The 16,958-nt window shown below is 40.7% G+C and overlaps 1 protein-coding gene across 2 annotated transcripts; it reads right to left on the reverse strand.

The window, feature by feature from the left end:
• Window positions 1–238: 238 nt before the first annotated feature.
• On the reverse strand, window positions 239–14,088 carry klc3 (kinesin light chain 3). Of its 2 annotated transcripts, XM_034548780.1 has the most exons (16): window positions 14,028–14,088; window positions 13,842–13,893; window positions 12,424–12,672; window positions 10,665–10,730; window positions 10,056–10,220; window positions 8,613–8,688; window positions 7,573–7,718; window positions 7,310–7,392; window positions 6,714–6,801; window positions 6,462–6,563; window positions 6,021–6,194; window positions 5,624–5,723; window positions 2,923–3,103; window positions 2,639–2,705; window positions 2,441–2,504; window positions 239–2,201 (listed from the first exon to the last, which is right to left on the reverse strand). In XM_034548780.1, exons 3-16 carry the CDS (start codon window positions 12,631–12,633, stop codon window positions 2,008–2,010), a joined length of 1,716 nt encoding a protein of 571 aa, XP_034404671.1. In that variant the 5' UTR covers window positions 12,634–12,672; window positions 13,842–13,893; window positions 14,028–14,088; the 3' UTR covers window positions 239–2,007. The 2 variants fall into 2 exon arrangements, with proteins under 2 accessions (XP_034404671.1, XP_034404673.1); XM_034548782.1 differs by lacking the exon at window positions 2,441–2,504.
• Window positions 14,089–16,958: the final 2,870 nt, after the last annotated feature.

The following is a 16,958-nucleotide window of genomic DNA, read 5'->3' on the forward strand; positions in this document are numbered from 1 at the left end:
AAAAAGTTAAAGTAGCAGCCCTTAAAACAACTATTATTGTCAAACTCTAAAATAATAATACTTAAAATTTATTTAGAGCTTTTCTAGACACTCAAAGACGCTTTATTAAACAGAACAAAACTAAATAGACAAGGAGAAAACAAACAGAACATTTCGGGTAAAAAGGAAAAGTTGAGAAGGCCCTGTCTAAACCTAAAAGACCAACAACAAAGCAATATTTCCACGCAAACACAATGAATATAGTTGACACCTTTTTTTGTAATTTATTTCAGCTCAAGTTTTTCAAATAGAAAATAGAAACATTCATATTTACCAGGATAAACACAGCTTCAGGAGATGTGTATTTTCCCTATCTTTACATGTTTTCTTACAGGTGTGTCGTAAAGCCACTGTAGTTCCTACAGTAAACTAAGTGTGTTCCAGCCCTTACATGAAATGGCAGTGACATTTTCTACCACAGTAAATGTACAATCAGTCGTTTTCCATCTTTGAAAATTACACTGTTTGAAAAATAAAAAAATGTAATGGAAGATTGAGTTTTGTGGGGGGAAAATCCACAAGAATCCGCTCGTAACATTTTCAGGAAGCTAAGATTTCTTAGCAGCACGCACACATTAGTATCTTACTTTTAACATTTGAGGATTACATGCGTTTTAAAATTAGTTATTTGACGCTTTGTCTGCTTATTGTCAAAAGACATTCAGGAGTTTCAAGTAATTCTTGCTAAAACAAAAATAAAGAGCAGAAATAAATCTCTTTCATATTAAATGCTGGTTTACTAAAGTATAATAGTGAGTTGTGCATGTCAGTGAAATAGAAATGGCATTATGTTGGCTACCAACACTCTGGACTGCAACATTTTGACCTTCACAGGGTCACCGCCTACTTTGAATGTCTTCTGTCTCGTTTGCTGAAACATCTTTGTATAACCTCTGTGGCTTTGAGTAATTTAAGGACCCTTTTGTGGATTGTGTGCAGCAGAACATTGTTATCCAACCCACAATGCAACAATACAAAGCCAATTGTAAATCTGAAATGTTTCCCTTTGAATTAAATTCAAGGTCATCAACATTGACTCAGGCACACAACAATAACTTGGGTGTATCCAGATAGCTGAAAACTCTTTTCTGAATTGTCTAACTCACAATGCAACTAATGCATGATTTAAATATTGAAATGTGTCTTAATATTGAAGTATTGATTTAGGGTTGACCTCGACCTGCCAATTGAATTAACAGAGTTTCTCCACAAAGAATCACACAAAACCACTTTACACTTTGTGTTTATCAGAGATTGGCTCATAAATGATTTAGAAGTAAGTCCCTCAGCATGAGAAAACCATAAAGAACCTCTTAAGAATTAAGAAAGGTTATTCAACTAGTTTAATTGATCATAATACATATAAACTTGTGGTAAATGTCTTAATAAAATGTATTAATATCCATCTTTTAGAAATAGTACCGTCAGGTATGTGCATTCATTTTGTACAGCTGGTGTTTTAAAAATAATGTTTAAATCTTTTTTTAAAGTTGTTAATTGGTCGTTGCGTTCCCGTAATGTGGAACAACATGACGGCTCCAGTGAACACTTGTTTTATGAATCGCTTTGACAGCGTCATATGATCGGAGTGACCTGCACATTGTGAAGGCGAAACACATCTATGCAGTTTAGTTTAATGTCTCCATCTTAAACCAAATGTAACATTTACATCCTGACAGCCTTTTGTAAAACAGTGTGAATGTTATTTTAAAGCGATCAAACATGATTCTCTTGTTTCATTTCTGAGGAAAGTTGTTTCTAACCTAAATCCAGGAAAGAATAATATTACATGTCAAGTGAACAGAAGGAAAGGTTATAGTGCAATAAAGACATGTCCAAGTGGAGTCAGGATTTGACCTCACTGGTCTACACTTCCTCAATGGCCAAGGAAACGGGAATTTGTTTACTTTTTCAAATGAGCGATCGTAAATAAATTAAGAGTTTTGATAATGTCTCCACTTGTGACAATCATCTCAGACCATTTTCTTGAGGGGACTCAAAGTGGGACATCCACTGGTGTGCGATACCGTTGTGAATATCTTTCCAGTTAATCTGGTGAGGAGGTGTGTGTGCATGCGCTAGCTGCAACCACCGAGTGAACCTCTTCTGGTCAGGCTCTGCGTGCTGGAGCTCAGGCCTCGAACATCCGTCAGGCGGCTCGACTGAGGAACAGACAAGAAAGCCACACAATGGGAGGACTGGCAGTACTGGGATTGGAACTGGGTGTACTGAAATACAATTGTTGTGACAGATTATTGCAGTCAACTCAACATGGAAAATTAATCAAAATGTTATATTAATTAATTTTACTTTTGTTTTCAACATAACATTTTAATGATGTTTTGGTATGCTAGAATCTTTTACTTTTTTGATATGCTATACATTTACTCTTTCGACATACTGAATACTTCCTGCACCACTGATGATAATAATGGAAGATGTGTTTGATTCCAATCCCAAAAAATCTAGAGGGAGGAAAGTTACATTGTGATGAGCAGAAATATCACTACTTTAAGCATTTAGCACCAAATACATCCCTGAATTAAACCAAGAGAATCGGGCCCATTCACTCCTCACAGTGCATGTCATCTCTGCTCACCTGGACACCGTCCTGACTCTCTCTGGCTCCAACGTTCAACATATTCAGAGAGTTCGCCCTCTTCATTCTGAAAACAGCACAGATTATCATCGACCCTTTTATACATTGTATCATAGTATTTGCTAATCACACAAAACTTCAAGCTCAGTTTTACTGAGGTTTAATGTCAACAGTCTAAAAGTCTTGTGGCAAAATCGAAGCATTTCTATGAACTGGAATCCTCCTGGTTTCAGCTACAGTTGGATTTACGGTGGGGTATTAACGCCTCTGTAACAGAATATTACCCAGCATTCCTCGGGGTAGTTTCCTCCATTCCGACTCCCCTCAGCTTGCGGACCAGTTTCTCGCTGCTTCTGCGAATGGACTCTCTGAGTTTGGTGAAAGAGCCGCTGCGCTTCAGGCTACTGAGTCCATCCTGTCCGGATCCACTGTCCTCCGCACCGGACCAGCTGGGACGACCATCGCCTGTAGAACAGAAGGACAGATGGCAACAAACCGGGGTATGAACATAGGGATGCAAAAACAAGCTGGTCTCTTTTATTATACCTTTCAGAAATGCATATCTGCCTACAACAGTTTCCATACAGAGCTGGTTCAGACAGAGCCCACACTCAGAACTAGGATAGAGCACAGGTATCATACTTCAATCTGATTATCACCTTCAGACCCACACAAAAGTACATTATTGTGCACTTTGACATTATAAACTAACTTTCTGCTCGTCACTGAAGAATCAATTCTCACCGTTTAAGTGAAACTGTAACTTCTGAAAAGACTTTTCTTCTTTAAAATGAAAAGCTGACACTCAACCTCTTGCTTGGTTCAGTAAACTCAGGTGTTGTTGCTGAAGTCCGACTTGGTCTGGTATGAGCGGTGGCTCATTGAGACTAATGTCTGCACACTTTAGATGTGCTGTGAATGGAAACTTGGATCAGTTTGCTGATTGGATGACTTCTCTACTCCAATAATATTACTGCATACACTATTAACCTGTTGATCATTGAGGAATGTGATATTTCGGATGAAGGGTATTGATCTTTAATTATATGAACTCAAAATTACAAATACTAATTAAATATTTTGGTAACAATTCCTTTTTCAGTCCACTAGATGGTGCTGAGTTGTTTCAAAGTCAAAACAAAGATGGAGTGTTGGTCTTCTTCACTGACTAAATATAAATGATTAAAATCTGATAAACCCAGTGAAGACTTATATACAGATGGTGACAAACTGCGTAATTTGCTATTAATAAAAGCAATAAATCACAATATATACGTATATTTGGATGGCTTTTCTCCCATTAACCTAGACCAATTGTCCTCAACGGTTTCTACTTCTAAACCATCTACCTGTCTCTTAGACCCCATCCCAACAAGGCTGCTTAAAGACGTGTTGCCTTTAATTGGCGCCTCTCTGCTGGATATTGTTAATGTGTCTTTGCTAACAGGCCATGTACCACATTCCTTCAAAGTAGCTGTAATTAAACCTCTCCTGAAAAAGCCCACTCTTAATCCAGAGGTGTTGGCTAACTACAGACCGATCTCTAACCTTCCCTTCCTCTCTAAGATCCTTGAGAAAGTAGTCGCAAATCAGTTGTGCGACTTCCTACATCAGAATAGTTTATTTGAGGAGTTTCAGTCAGGATTTAGAAAACACCACAGCACAGAGACAGCACTGGTGAAAATTACAAATGACCTCCTAATTGCATCAGATAAAGGACTCATCTCCGTACTGGTATTATTAGACCTTAGTGCTGCGTTCGACACCATTGATCATGACATCCTATTACAGAGACTGGATCAGTCGATTGGCATTTCAGGTACCGCACTAAGTTGGTTTAAATCCTATTTATCAGATCGATCTCAATTTGTAAACGATGAAGCCTCAATGACCACCAACGTTAATCACGGAGTTCCACAAGGTTCTGTGCTTGGAGCAATTTTATTTACCTTATATATGCTTCTTTTGGGCAATATTATCAGGAAACACTGCATAAACGTTCATTGCTATGCAGACGATACTCAATTATATCTATCGATCAAACCAGAGGAGACCAATCAGCTCGCTAAAATTCAAGAATGTCTTGAAGACATAAAAACATGGATGACCTGCAACTTCCTGATGTTAAACTCAGACAAAACTGAAGTTATTTTACTGGGCCCTGAACACCTCAGAGATCAATTATCTGGTGATGTGGTTTCTGTAGATGGCATTGCCCTGGCATCCAACACCACTGTAAAGAATCTCGGCGTTATCTTTGACCGAGACTTGTCCTTTAACTCCCACGTTAAGCAAATCTCAAGGACTGCACTTTTTCATCTACGTAACATTTAAAAAATCAGGCACATCATGTCCCACAAAGATGCAGAAAAGCTGGTTCACGCGTTTGTTACTTCCAGACTAGATTACTGCAACTCCTTATTATCAGGCTACTCTATTCAATTTCAATTTTTCAATTCAGTTTATTTTGTATAGCCCAATATCACAAATGTGCCTCAGAGGGCTTTACAATCTGTACACATACGACATCCCTGTCCCAGGACCTCACATCGGATCAGGAAAAACTCCCCAAAAATAACCTTTGACAGGGAAAAATGGGAAGAAACCTTCAGGAGAGCAACAGAGGAGGATCCCTCTCCCCGGATGGACAGAAGCAATAGATGTCATGTGTACAGAATGAACAGCATTACAAAGTTACATAAACACATTACATGAATATGACAATGTATGGATGGAACTCCAATCCATGAAACAGAAGGAGGTAGAGAGAAGGGGGGGCGGGGCGCATCAGCAGGGCCAAGGCGGGAGGCCGGTTCACCAGGCATCAGACACCGCCAGGTCCTAATTTGCATTAATTTCCAGAACAAAAATCTGAACATTGGGTAAAGCCAGGTTCAAAATTGTTGATTTGAATTGAGATTACTGTAAAGTAATGTAATACACTTTGCTGTAAAAAAAACCCAACTAAAACTAAAAGTTGTGCACCTTCTACAGATCCAAACTCCTTTTCATGGGCTCTGGTCAGAATCTCTTTGTAAAGGGCTTCAGCTTGTCTGTATTTGCCCTGCTTCAGGTAGCATGATGCCTGAGAGAGAACAGAGAAACAGCATTCAGACTTTACATTCATAACATGTATAAAATAAATGTTGAACTCCATTTATTGTCTATAAAAGGAAGCTTTTCAGGCTATTTGATGAGGTTGAAGTAGTTCCATGATTCCTACACTTTTGGGATTGTCCCCACATGGTTGAATTGTAGGTCGCTTTGGATGAAGGCGTCGGAAGTAAAGCAAAGTAGTTTTCAATGTATCATCACCTTTTGTGAAACTCTTGATCTCAATGATTTGACAGAAATCAGACACAACATCAAGGATGGCGCTCACCAAGTTGTTCTTGGTCTTGGCCACGTTGGCGTCGTCCGGGCCCAGTTTGCTCTGGTAGATGTGCAGAGCGCGTTCGTAGTACTGCTCCACCTCCTGGTACTTCCCCTGGTTCTGACACAGCAGAGCCAGGTTGTTCAGCTGCTTGGCCACATCTGGGTGTTCTGTACCCAGAACCTGGGGGGCGGGGCATACAGAAACAAAATACACTGAGGATGGAAAATGCATTATTCTATCAATAACAAAATACTTAAAAGTGATTGATTTAGGCCCTTTATAAAAAATTTTCCAAGGTATTTTGTAGTTCAATATGTATACTTATCTAAAGAGGCTTAATGCTAACGCTATGTCATAGTGTCACATTACATAAAAAACATAAAAATATATGTTCTCAGTGTGTGAGTTCTCATAGGTTTAGTGATACAAATGTGTGTATTCTCTCACTTTCTCTCGGATCTCCAGAGCTCTTTTACACAGCGGCTCCGCTTCCTTGTATTTCCCTCTCTTCCCATAAAGCACTGCCAGGTTGTTGAGCGTTGCTGCCACCTGCACACACACACACACACATGACACACAATGCACATTACATACCAAATCTGATAAACTACTTTAGAATCTTAAATATATTATATTTTTTGGGGGGTAATATCAACAGAGGCTCAAATATCTAGACTCTATCGGAGGAGACAAACTTACGGCCGGATGGTCCATTCCTAGAGTTTTCTCTCTGATCGCCAGCGCGTCATTCAGCAGGTTGGCTGCCTCTTTGTATTTGTTCTGGTCTCTGTAGAGAAAAACACGTCACACTCACATTTATGCTTTTTTTTTTTTTTTTTACTATTATATTTTGCCAAACACAGGGGTCATGTCCATCCTTGTGATTTTGTGTCATATTTTTGTTGGATTTTCTGCCTCTTTCCTCGCCGAGGCTGGATGGAGGCTGCGTTGGCAATTGTGAATGAATGTTTTGACAGTATTTTGTCAATTCAGGAGGCTCATCTCTCTACACAGCATGGAAACCCATTCACAACCGGAACAGAGTAAGTATCAATATAGACATGAATAGTCCAACATAATATAAGAAATATTCAATATAAATATTGTATAGTATAATCTTCGTAATACAAACGGATGTTACGCAGAGCCTAGACATAACGGTGGATAATGTCAGTAAAATACAAACTTCCATGTGCTGTGCGAATGAGCCGTGTGTGCTTTAAATCACATGATGGTAATGCTAGAATGGTACAAATAGCACATAGGTGTTTTGTTGCCAGGGTGACTGGTCTCACCTGTATACCAGCGCCAGTATGTTCAGCATGGTGGCTACGTCTGGGTGGGTGTGGCCTGAGGACTTCTCCAGGTCTTCCAAAGCCTGTTGAGACATTAAAATAAGGCATGTCCCGGCATTTGATCTGTACTTAATGGTTTACATTTCTTAATATGCTTCATTTCCCCGTTTATACGCTCTCGTTGGGCAAACGCTCTCGTTGGGCAAACGTTGCTCAACTGGTGTCCATACAGGACACCAGTTGAGGGCGAACACCCCTCCCACCTGTTTGCAGAGTGGCACAGCGACCTCGTATCGACCCTGGGACGCGTACTGGATGACCAGGTTGTGGAGCGTTCGAAGGCGGGCGGGAATCTCGTAGCCGCCCTGCTGGGCTGCGGCCGCTGCACTGCTGTGGTGAGGCTGGGACACTGAACAGCAATAAACAGACAAATACACAGAATTGAGTTTGGGCTTGGACTTGATGAGAGCTATCAATTGCATTTTTGAGTCACATTTCATTAACGTTAGTAAATGAATGACATCGGATGCATTGAAGCTCAGGTTGGTAATCTTCAGAAACACTTTGTTATAATAATAATAATAATCCATTTAATTTATATAGCGCTTTATAAAGATACTCAAAGACACTTTATATGTTACATTTCATACGCCGTAGACACAGCTATGGGGAGCAATGTAGGGTTAAGTGTCTTGCTCAAGGGCACATCGACTAGGGTGGGGATGGAACTGCCAACCCCCTGATTGAAAGGCGGACATGCTAACCACTGACCCATAGCAGCCCCACGTTATAGCTGTCTAAATCATCTTTACATCCCGACAGCAATCCATGAATCAAATGCTCTGACAAAAAAGAAAACAATCTGATGTGTGTGATGTAATAAACTGCAACTTGTCGAGCTCCTTCTGCAAGATACTTATATATTTCAGACAAAATTAACAAATTGATTCCATTTAAAAAAACTAATTTAGCTGGATGAGAAAAGCACGTTGATTAAAAAGATAATTGCAATAAATCTACACAATGTATGTATATGTGTGATGTTGAGTTCATGAGTGTCTAAACAGGGCAAACCACATAGACATTAAAAGTCAGTTCACCTAAATTACAAAAACATTTCTAGCTATGCAGTCACATTGTGTGAGCTTCGGAAACTTCAAGGTGATCCAAGATTTTTCTGTGATGATGCTAAACCCACTAATATGTGACCTTCCTTCCTTTAAACGAGCATGGGAACATCCCATTTATGCTGGGAATGATTGAAAAGCGCTGCCTTTTACTGGGAGAGACATTAAAGTCTTACTCTGCGACTGTTCCTCGTCCTCGGTGGGAAAGAGGTCATCCAGAGACTCTTTGGTGGAAGATGTGTCTTTGTCCTCCTGAAGTGAGAGACACACACACACACACTAAATTAACTGATAATTCAAAGTGGTGTGTCACGCTAACAAACATAAATGTACCTCCAACTCTGCAGCTTTGTGTTTTTTTTTTTAACCATTTAATTTACCAACACATGGTTGAGTCTCAGTGCTCTCATCAAGCCCATTACTATGAAGGTAGATTTGTGTCTTTATTACGCAAACAAACAAAAAAGGTTTTGAGAGCAAATTTCTCGTTTGTAAGTAAATTAATTGTTAGTTTTGCTTATGAAACTATAATTTGTTTCTGCAAAAGTTGAGTTTGGCCGTAGTGGGCGGGGCATACGCTGCTGCTTTAGTCAGTGTAGTCAGGACAGTCCACTTTAAAGCTGGTTCTTAAAGCTGCAGAATCGAACAAAGGTGATCACAGCCGGTCAGATTTGTGTCCGACTTGATCCCGACACGCTCTGTGTTCATTTTGAAAACAGTTCCTCATTAACACATCTATTAGACTTCCTTTTAGCTCTGGTTTTGATGTCCACCAACTCTTGAGGGAAATATGTCTCTTTATATGCTAAATGCAGTGACGTTGTCCAGAGCGTGAATCGTATTTATATAGCCAAGCTATTTAGAGACAATGGATGGGTACAATCTCAGGCAGTAACTACATTGGCAACCTATCAACATCACTGTCCATCCTCCACTTTGTCTACCAAGCAAGTCTCGGCCTGCTGTTGGGTGCTGGTTAGGTATCGTACAGTGCATTTATTAGCGCTTGTTTCCCAAAAACACCTGTAATTATGAAGGTAGATTTGTGTCTTTATTACGCAAACAAACACAAAAGGTTTTGAGAGCAAATTTCTCGTTTGTAAGTAAATTAATTGTTAGTTTTGCTTATGAAACAATAATTTGTTGCTGCAAATCAAAAACCTTCGCTCTCAAAACGAAAAGCTACGAGTTGAGTTTGGCCGTAGTGGGCCAAACTCTTGTGTAGTGGGCCAAACTCGGCGGGCCAATTTATGTAATACGCTGCTCAATGAGCGAGGAGTTTCTATTGGTGGATTTGGTTGGGCTATTGGCTCTTGGCTCGCTATGCTAACGGGAGGTTACGGTGAATGCACATGACCGGCTGTGATCACCTTTGTTCGATTCTGCAGCTTTAAGAACCAGCTTTAAAGTTGACTGTCCTGACTACACTGACTAAAAACCTTTCTGCGGTTTTAATTGAATTAAGTTCATATTCCCGCCTGGTTTTCTTGAATCTTGAATGTCCAGATAAAGGCCACGCCTTTTTTCTCCCACATCTGATCCTCTGAGAACCCCTAATTGGCTGGTGAAGTAGGGATTGCCAACTCTTCCGGAACATACATTTGTGTTTGTCTCCTCACCAGCTGTGGCTCCTCCAGGTCGTATTTGCGTATGGAGGACATGAACTGCAGGTGTTGGTTCTGCTCCTCGAGGGTGACCACCTCCTGCTCCCTGTCCTGCAGCCGCTGCTGAGCTCCTGCCAGCTCGTCCCTCAACCACTGGTTTTCCTGACAGAGACGACGCACCTGAGGAGGAGGAGGAGGAGGAGGAGTAGGGGAGAGAAAGCAAGAAAAAAAAAGGAATGAGGAAAAGAAAGCAGATGGTGGAGAGGGGATGAGGGACGACGAAGAGGATGGTTGTGGGAACAAGAAGAAGAATAAAAAGGGGGAGGAAAAAGATGATTAATTGATAAAATGACATGAGGAAGGACAGCAAAGACGAAGACACAGAGGGGGAAGAGGAAGAGAGAAATGAGTAGTTGGAGATGAAGGAAGAGGCAGAGTGAAAGAGGACAAAATAAGTAGGCGCAGGTTATGAGAAGAATATGAAGGAGGATTTGAGTGAGCATCACTCAAATTCAGGGTCAGAAAAACACTGAAGGATTTAAAGACATCAGAGAATCTCCATCTACTCTTTATCTCTTTAGTTTTTATTCTCCTTTTTTCCTAACATGTCCTGCAGTTACTCACCTGAGCACGCAGCTTCTGTTTCTCCGCCTCCAGTGAACCCAGATGAGCCGACAAGGCCATCATCACCTGGAGGAACAAGAGGCAACTGAAACATGATGTCCAGACAGCATTTCTGCACTCTTTGCTTTCAAACGCATTTCAGAATCAGAATCAGCTTTATTACAGTGTGCACGTACATGGAATTTGACTCCGGTTACACATACGCTCTCATCGTACAACATATTTAAATTACAATTACAAGTGACAGGATAAATATAAAAAAGACATTAAAGACAACAATATCAACATGTATGTACAATATAAACAACAACAGTGAAATGGGGATGTAGTGCAGAAAGGTGGTAATAGTGCAGATGGAGGTGATTAATTGTTCAACAGAGTGACGGCCAGAGGGAAGAAGCTGTTCCGGTGTCTGGTGGTTTTGGCATACAGTGCTCTGTAGCGCCTACCAGAGGGGAGGAGTTGGAACAGCTTGTGTCCAGGGTGTGATGGGTCTGTAGTGATCTTACCAGCCCGCTTCCTGACTCTGGAGGTATACAAGTCGAGGATAGAGGGCAGGCTGGAACCAATAGTTCTCTCAGCAGACCTGACTATGCATTGTAGTCTGTCTCTATCCTGTTTGGTGGCCGATCCAAACCACACACTAATTGAACAGAGAACAGACTGGATGATGGCAGAGTAGAACAGGATCAGCAGCTCCTAAGGCAGGTTGTACTTCCTGAGCTGGCGCAGGAAGTACAACCTGCGCCCTGATGTTGGCTGCCCACTTCAGGTCCTTGGAGATTGTGGATCCCAAAAACCTGAAGGACTCCACCGCAGACACCGTGCTGTTGAGTCTGGTGAGGGGGGGTAGTGTTGGGGGGCTCCTCCTGAAGTCCACTGTCATCTCCACAGTTTTGGGCTTGTTCAGCTCCAGGTTGTTCTGACCACACCAGCGGACCAGCTGTTCAACCTCCTGTCTGTACGAAGACTCATCACCGTTCCTGATGAGGCCGATGACCATTGTGTCGTCAGCAAACTTCATTCAATTCATTCATTTTAATCCTTAAGCCAACTTTTACTCTGAACTGTTTTCTTTGTTCCTCCCTTAACTTTGAAACGCTTGCTCAACCCTCAGAACAAAGAGGTGTTATACTGTCGGCCTTTATGCCATATAATTGTGTTATTGTGTTTCATTCTTAAAGCAATTAGATAATCACCTTTTAACATTGATCAGTGCATTTGTCCTGCCAGTTACAATAATGAGTACATTAATAACTTTGAAGGCAGGGAAGGCAAGCGGTAAAAAACCCTTATAAAGTTATTATTAAAGATATTACAAACTTGTTAGAAAAACATTGCCTATTTACACTTTAAGATTAAATGTAGCAACATCAGCATTAACCAGGAGTTTTGTTTTCTGGGTACCTGAAAAATGTAAGTCTAGTATTCACTCTCCTTTTAGCTCTATTTTGGTCTCCCACTCCTGAGAAAAATATCCGTCTCTGCAGCTGCTGAATGCTTCATTATGTCCACCAGCAAGTCACTAACTGAGCCCGTCTGGGATTTGATGCCCAGCGGTTAGCGTACGGTGGGTTTTCATCTTTATCCCAGAAAACCGCAGCCTGCTTTGGCAGAAAAAGGTCGCTATGAGAGCGGTGAAAGTGAACAAAAGCAGTTAAGTCGTGGGCCATGAAACCAAAGGAATGAGCCATAAGATGCTACAGAGCTCATATCAGATTATAATTAGCACAGAGAACACCTTTCTAATGGCGCGTACCTGTGCCTCGCTCAGCCCCAGCTCTATCCTCTCCAGTGATTGGCGGACGATGCCGCTCTTCTCCTGCTCCACGCTGCCACTCTCTGGCGCTGCCCGGCTCTCAATCACCACCTGCAGGTTCTCCAGCACACTGCGGTTCTCTCCTCTGAGCGCCTCTAGCCCAGCGATCACCTGCTGAGTGTTGCACAGAATCTCCTCCGCCGACAACATGGCTCCAGTTCTGAGGTTCCTCCTCTCACAGCAACTGACCTGGGAACAGCACAAAGAGGAAGTATACATCAAGGGTAGAATAAGTTATTATGGTGGTGGTTGTAGTAGTGGTAGTAAAAGAAGCAATAGTACAAGCTTGTGGTATCTGTAGAAATAGATCAAATAGATCAGTGCCAGTAATAGTCATAGAAGTAATACAATAGTAAAAGTGCCAGAAGGAGTAGTGGAAGTTGTGGGACAGCAATAGTAGTGGCTTAAAAGTAGTAACAGCCTGTCAGTATTAGAAGCAGTACAAGTTCTACCACAGTCGTAGTAATAGTAGTAAAAGCGGCATAGAAATAGAATTGGTAGCAGTAGCAGTAATAGTGTCAGTAGAAGTAGTGGTATACTCAACAGCTGTAGTGATAGCAGTAATACCACTATATATTATAGCGAACAGAAGAAATTGTTAGTAAACTCTTCCCATGTATGAATAATGGGGTTTTTTCGCCACGTTCTCTACATGCAAGCCAACTTTACATTTAATTTAAGTATTTCAAGTACTGATCTTTTAATATGAACCTGGCTTTAACTCATGCAATGTAATGTTGATTTAACTCTTTGAATTCACTTCAGTCAAAAAACAGCTCATTAATGTAAATGTATGGAGATGGATAAAGAGGATCAAGACATATTTGGGACAGGGATGTCGTATGTGTACAGATTGTAAAGCCCTCTGAGGCAAATTTGTAATTTGTGATATTGGGCTGTACAAAATAAACTGAATTGAATTTAATTGAATTGAAAATTATAAATTCAATACTTTAGTTTGATATTAATTAACAGTATCAAGAAGAACTTTACTACACAAACACATGATGTTTACAGTTTCCTATGTATATAATACAAGTGTTGAAGTAAATGCAGTTCACGGGTGTACAACAATACAAAACGATAACAAACATGTTATTTTCTATAACAGGGTCCGTTTACCGACAGGAATAATGTATTTTTAGGCTAATTTAAAGAACACAAGCCTCTCCGCTGATATAATGACGACTGCGTCACATAACGAGATATTTCAGTTAATTATTTTGTGAACACATCCTCGGCTGTACTGGACAACACACGTGCGTTTCTCAAAGGATGGTAATTACGCTCGGCAACACGATGTAAATACACAAACTTCCTCTCGGATCCACATGAACACAAAGTTATTAATAGCCTACCTGCTAAATCCAGGCTCCGGCGGCGTGGTTTCGTCTTTTTGTCCCCTCTGACCTATTGTTATTATTTTAGTATTAAAAGCGGAACTTGTCATGTACAGCAGAATATTTATGCGCACAGTATCTTTCAGTATATTATCTGTTGAACAGGTGGGACGGAAAGGAACTTAAAAACTGTAAATGATTCACCTGCTGCCTCCTCGGCTCTCAGCTCCTCCTGTCATCAAAGAGACATTAGCATTAAACTAGCATAACAACACTCCAGCTTCCGGTTTCTACCTTCAGAGTAAAATAGTCTTATCGTTGTACTGTGAAAGGTACCGAAGTGGATATTATTATATTATTGTAAGTATCAACTAAATCAAGTTGATACATTTTAAGTTTTGTGCAATAACTTTACAAATATGTCTAACCTACGAAGAACCTGACAGGTTTATCCCCATATGTTACGCTTTTATTTTGAAGGCAAAGTATCGTGACTTCTTGCATTTGTCCAGATATGTGGGAGTAAATTGACCATGGAGTAGAGGAGCAGTTTACCTTATCCCATATTTCCCACCATACACCGCGGCCGGTGTTACGGTTTAAAAAATAAATATATAATCATGTTCAATTCACGGGATTCGAACTCGTATCATTGGGTGGTAAAACAGTTGATCGTCGGGGATCTTACCACTAGGTCAAGATCGTCTCAAATTGCTCTGTTTATACTAATAAATAACATACAATTCAGTCAACAGTTGCCACGAAAGGCAGAGGGCAACCAGATCAATTTGCGACCACACTGCCGACTACCATGGAGCATGTTGACGTGAACCACGGAGCACGTTACAATATTGCTGGTTTCTCAAACAAATAGTCGGCTGTTTTGATTCAAAACGTCTTTAAAGTGCTGCAAATTCAAATTCATGAGGAAAATGTTTGTGACGTTGTCATGAGGGCCACTCATGTAAATATATGACAACGTTAATTTGGTAATGTGTATCATAAATGATACATGGTCATAAGTGTATGAATACCCAAACATTACACCCATATGTGATTGTTTACCATCCGTTCATAAAGTTTCTCATATTTACTTTGTTTAAGTGGCATAAATCACACCCTTTAATAAGGCTGATAACAACAATGGAAAATGTATTAAAAAAGCTAAACTCTTTGTATAAAATGATATTTGTTCACCTTGAGTGTGCACCATATTACACATTGTGATGTGATTATGTCTTTCCCTTATTAAACTAAGTGACCTGAGCTGTTTGACATCTCTGTGTTCTTGGCTGATTGAATTCTTAATGGTGTGGCTTTGCTTTTCTTGTGGCCTCTGTTGCGTTATTGTCCACATTTTGTATGTTTACCTCATGACAAACATTTTCCTCATGAATTTGCAGCACTGTAAAGACGTTTTGAATTAGAATAGCTGAGTATTTGGCCTAGTGGTAAGACCCCTGCCATTTAACTGTTTTACCACCCAATGATACGAGTTTGAATCCGGTGAATTGAACATGATTATATATATATATATATATATATATATATATATATATATATATATATATGTATATATACATTTGTTGTACTGTACTACAGAGTTCTTATACGTGACACATGTTTGCACAAAACAGGCTCCAAATGTTATGTCGATTGTGTGTTTTGTTATTTTACCAACTTTATTTCAAAGAAAAGGCAATTTGCTAACTTCCTGTTTCAACCCATAAACAACATGCAACGTTTCAACTCGAGTGGACGCTTTCTTTTAAAAGACTCTACAACGTCTAGTCCGGTATGTCTAAACATACTGGCCCCCTAGTTGAAGTTCTTGTTGGAAAGTCATAGGGCTCAATTAGAAGTAGTTGATGACCTGAATGTTTAGTTTTTTGTTTTAGCTGTGTGGCGGAAATATTCAAATTATTTACTTAAAGTATGTCTTACTGGACCTTTAGGCGACCTGTTTGCGACCTGTAGGCCCATTCAGTTATCCATCTGGGCTGTGACCACTTTTGCTTTTGGCTTTCTGTAGGTAAAAGTTTTAGTTTCTGTAGAGGGCGCTATAGATAAGTGAGATAGCCCAACAAACAGGAACCATCATAGAGCATGCATGTGACAGTTATATGAGCGGGTTGATGGACGGCTCAGCTGTCAGGTGGGCAGAGAAGCACCAGCAACTGACTGTGGGGGCAGGCATGCAAGGGCCTGGCCATATAAGGTCACTGGTCGCCAGGGAAACTCCTCCAGGCTTCTGCTTATGACAAACAACCCTCAATACATCCTGCTCACATATTCACTGGTATTTACCAGGACTGGGATCAGGTAGGTAGCAGGAATTAAGAGAGAGCCCTCTGAAGCTTCTTCTCTGCGTAACATCTGACAAACTGCTGAGAAGAGAGCTTTTGTTTCAGCTCATGAACATAGTACAGATGACGGGTCAGCAACCTTTTTATATGAAGTACATTTTCAAATGTTCTTTTTAGTGTGCCATAAACATTTAAGTAAGGGGAATTTTAATCATTCAATTCAATTCAGTTTATTTTGGATAGCCCAATATCACACATTACAAATTTGCCTCAGAGGGCTTTACAATCTGTACACATACGACATCCCTGTCCTAGGATCTCACATCGGATCAGGAAAAACTCCCCAAAAATAAACTTTCACAGGGAAAAAAGGGAAGAAACCTTCAAGAGAGCAACAGAGGAGGATCCCTCTCCCCGGATGGACAGAAGCAATAGATGTCATGTGTACAGAATGAACAGCATTTACAAAGTTACATAAACACATTACATGAATATGACAATGTATGAATGGAACTCCAATCCATGAAACAGAAGGAGGTAGAGAGGAGGGGGGGGCGGGGCGCATCAGCAGGGCCAACGCGGGAGGCCGGCTCACCAGGCATCAGACACCTCCAGGTCCAATGGACCCTCTGAGACGTGAAGTCACAAAGACTCCGGGGAGGAAGCAGAGTTAATAAGGTGCAATGGAGAGATGTAAATTCATCCATAAGGAGAGAGAGGAGAGGAGATAGGTGCTCAGTGTATCCTAAAACATCCCCCAGCAGCCTATAAGCCTATAGCAGCATATCAAAGGGCTGGACCAGGGCAAACCTGGTTGAGCCCCTATCAT

Source organism: Cyclopterus lumpus, chromosome 13 (genome assembly GCF_009769545.1).
Source record: "Cyclopterus lumpus isolate fCycLum1 chromosome 13, fCycLum1.pri, whole genome shotgun sequence".
Lineage (NCBI taxonomy): Eukaryota > Metazoa > Chordata > Actinopteri > Perciformes > Cyclopteridae > Cyclopterus > Cyclopterus lumpus.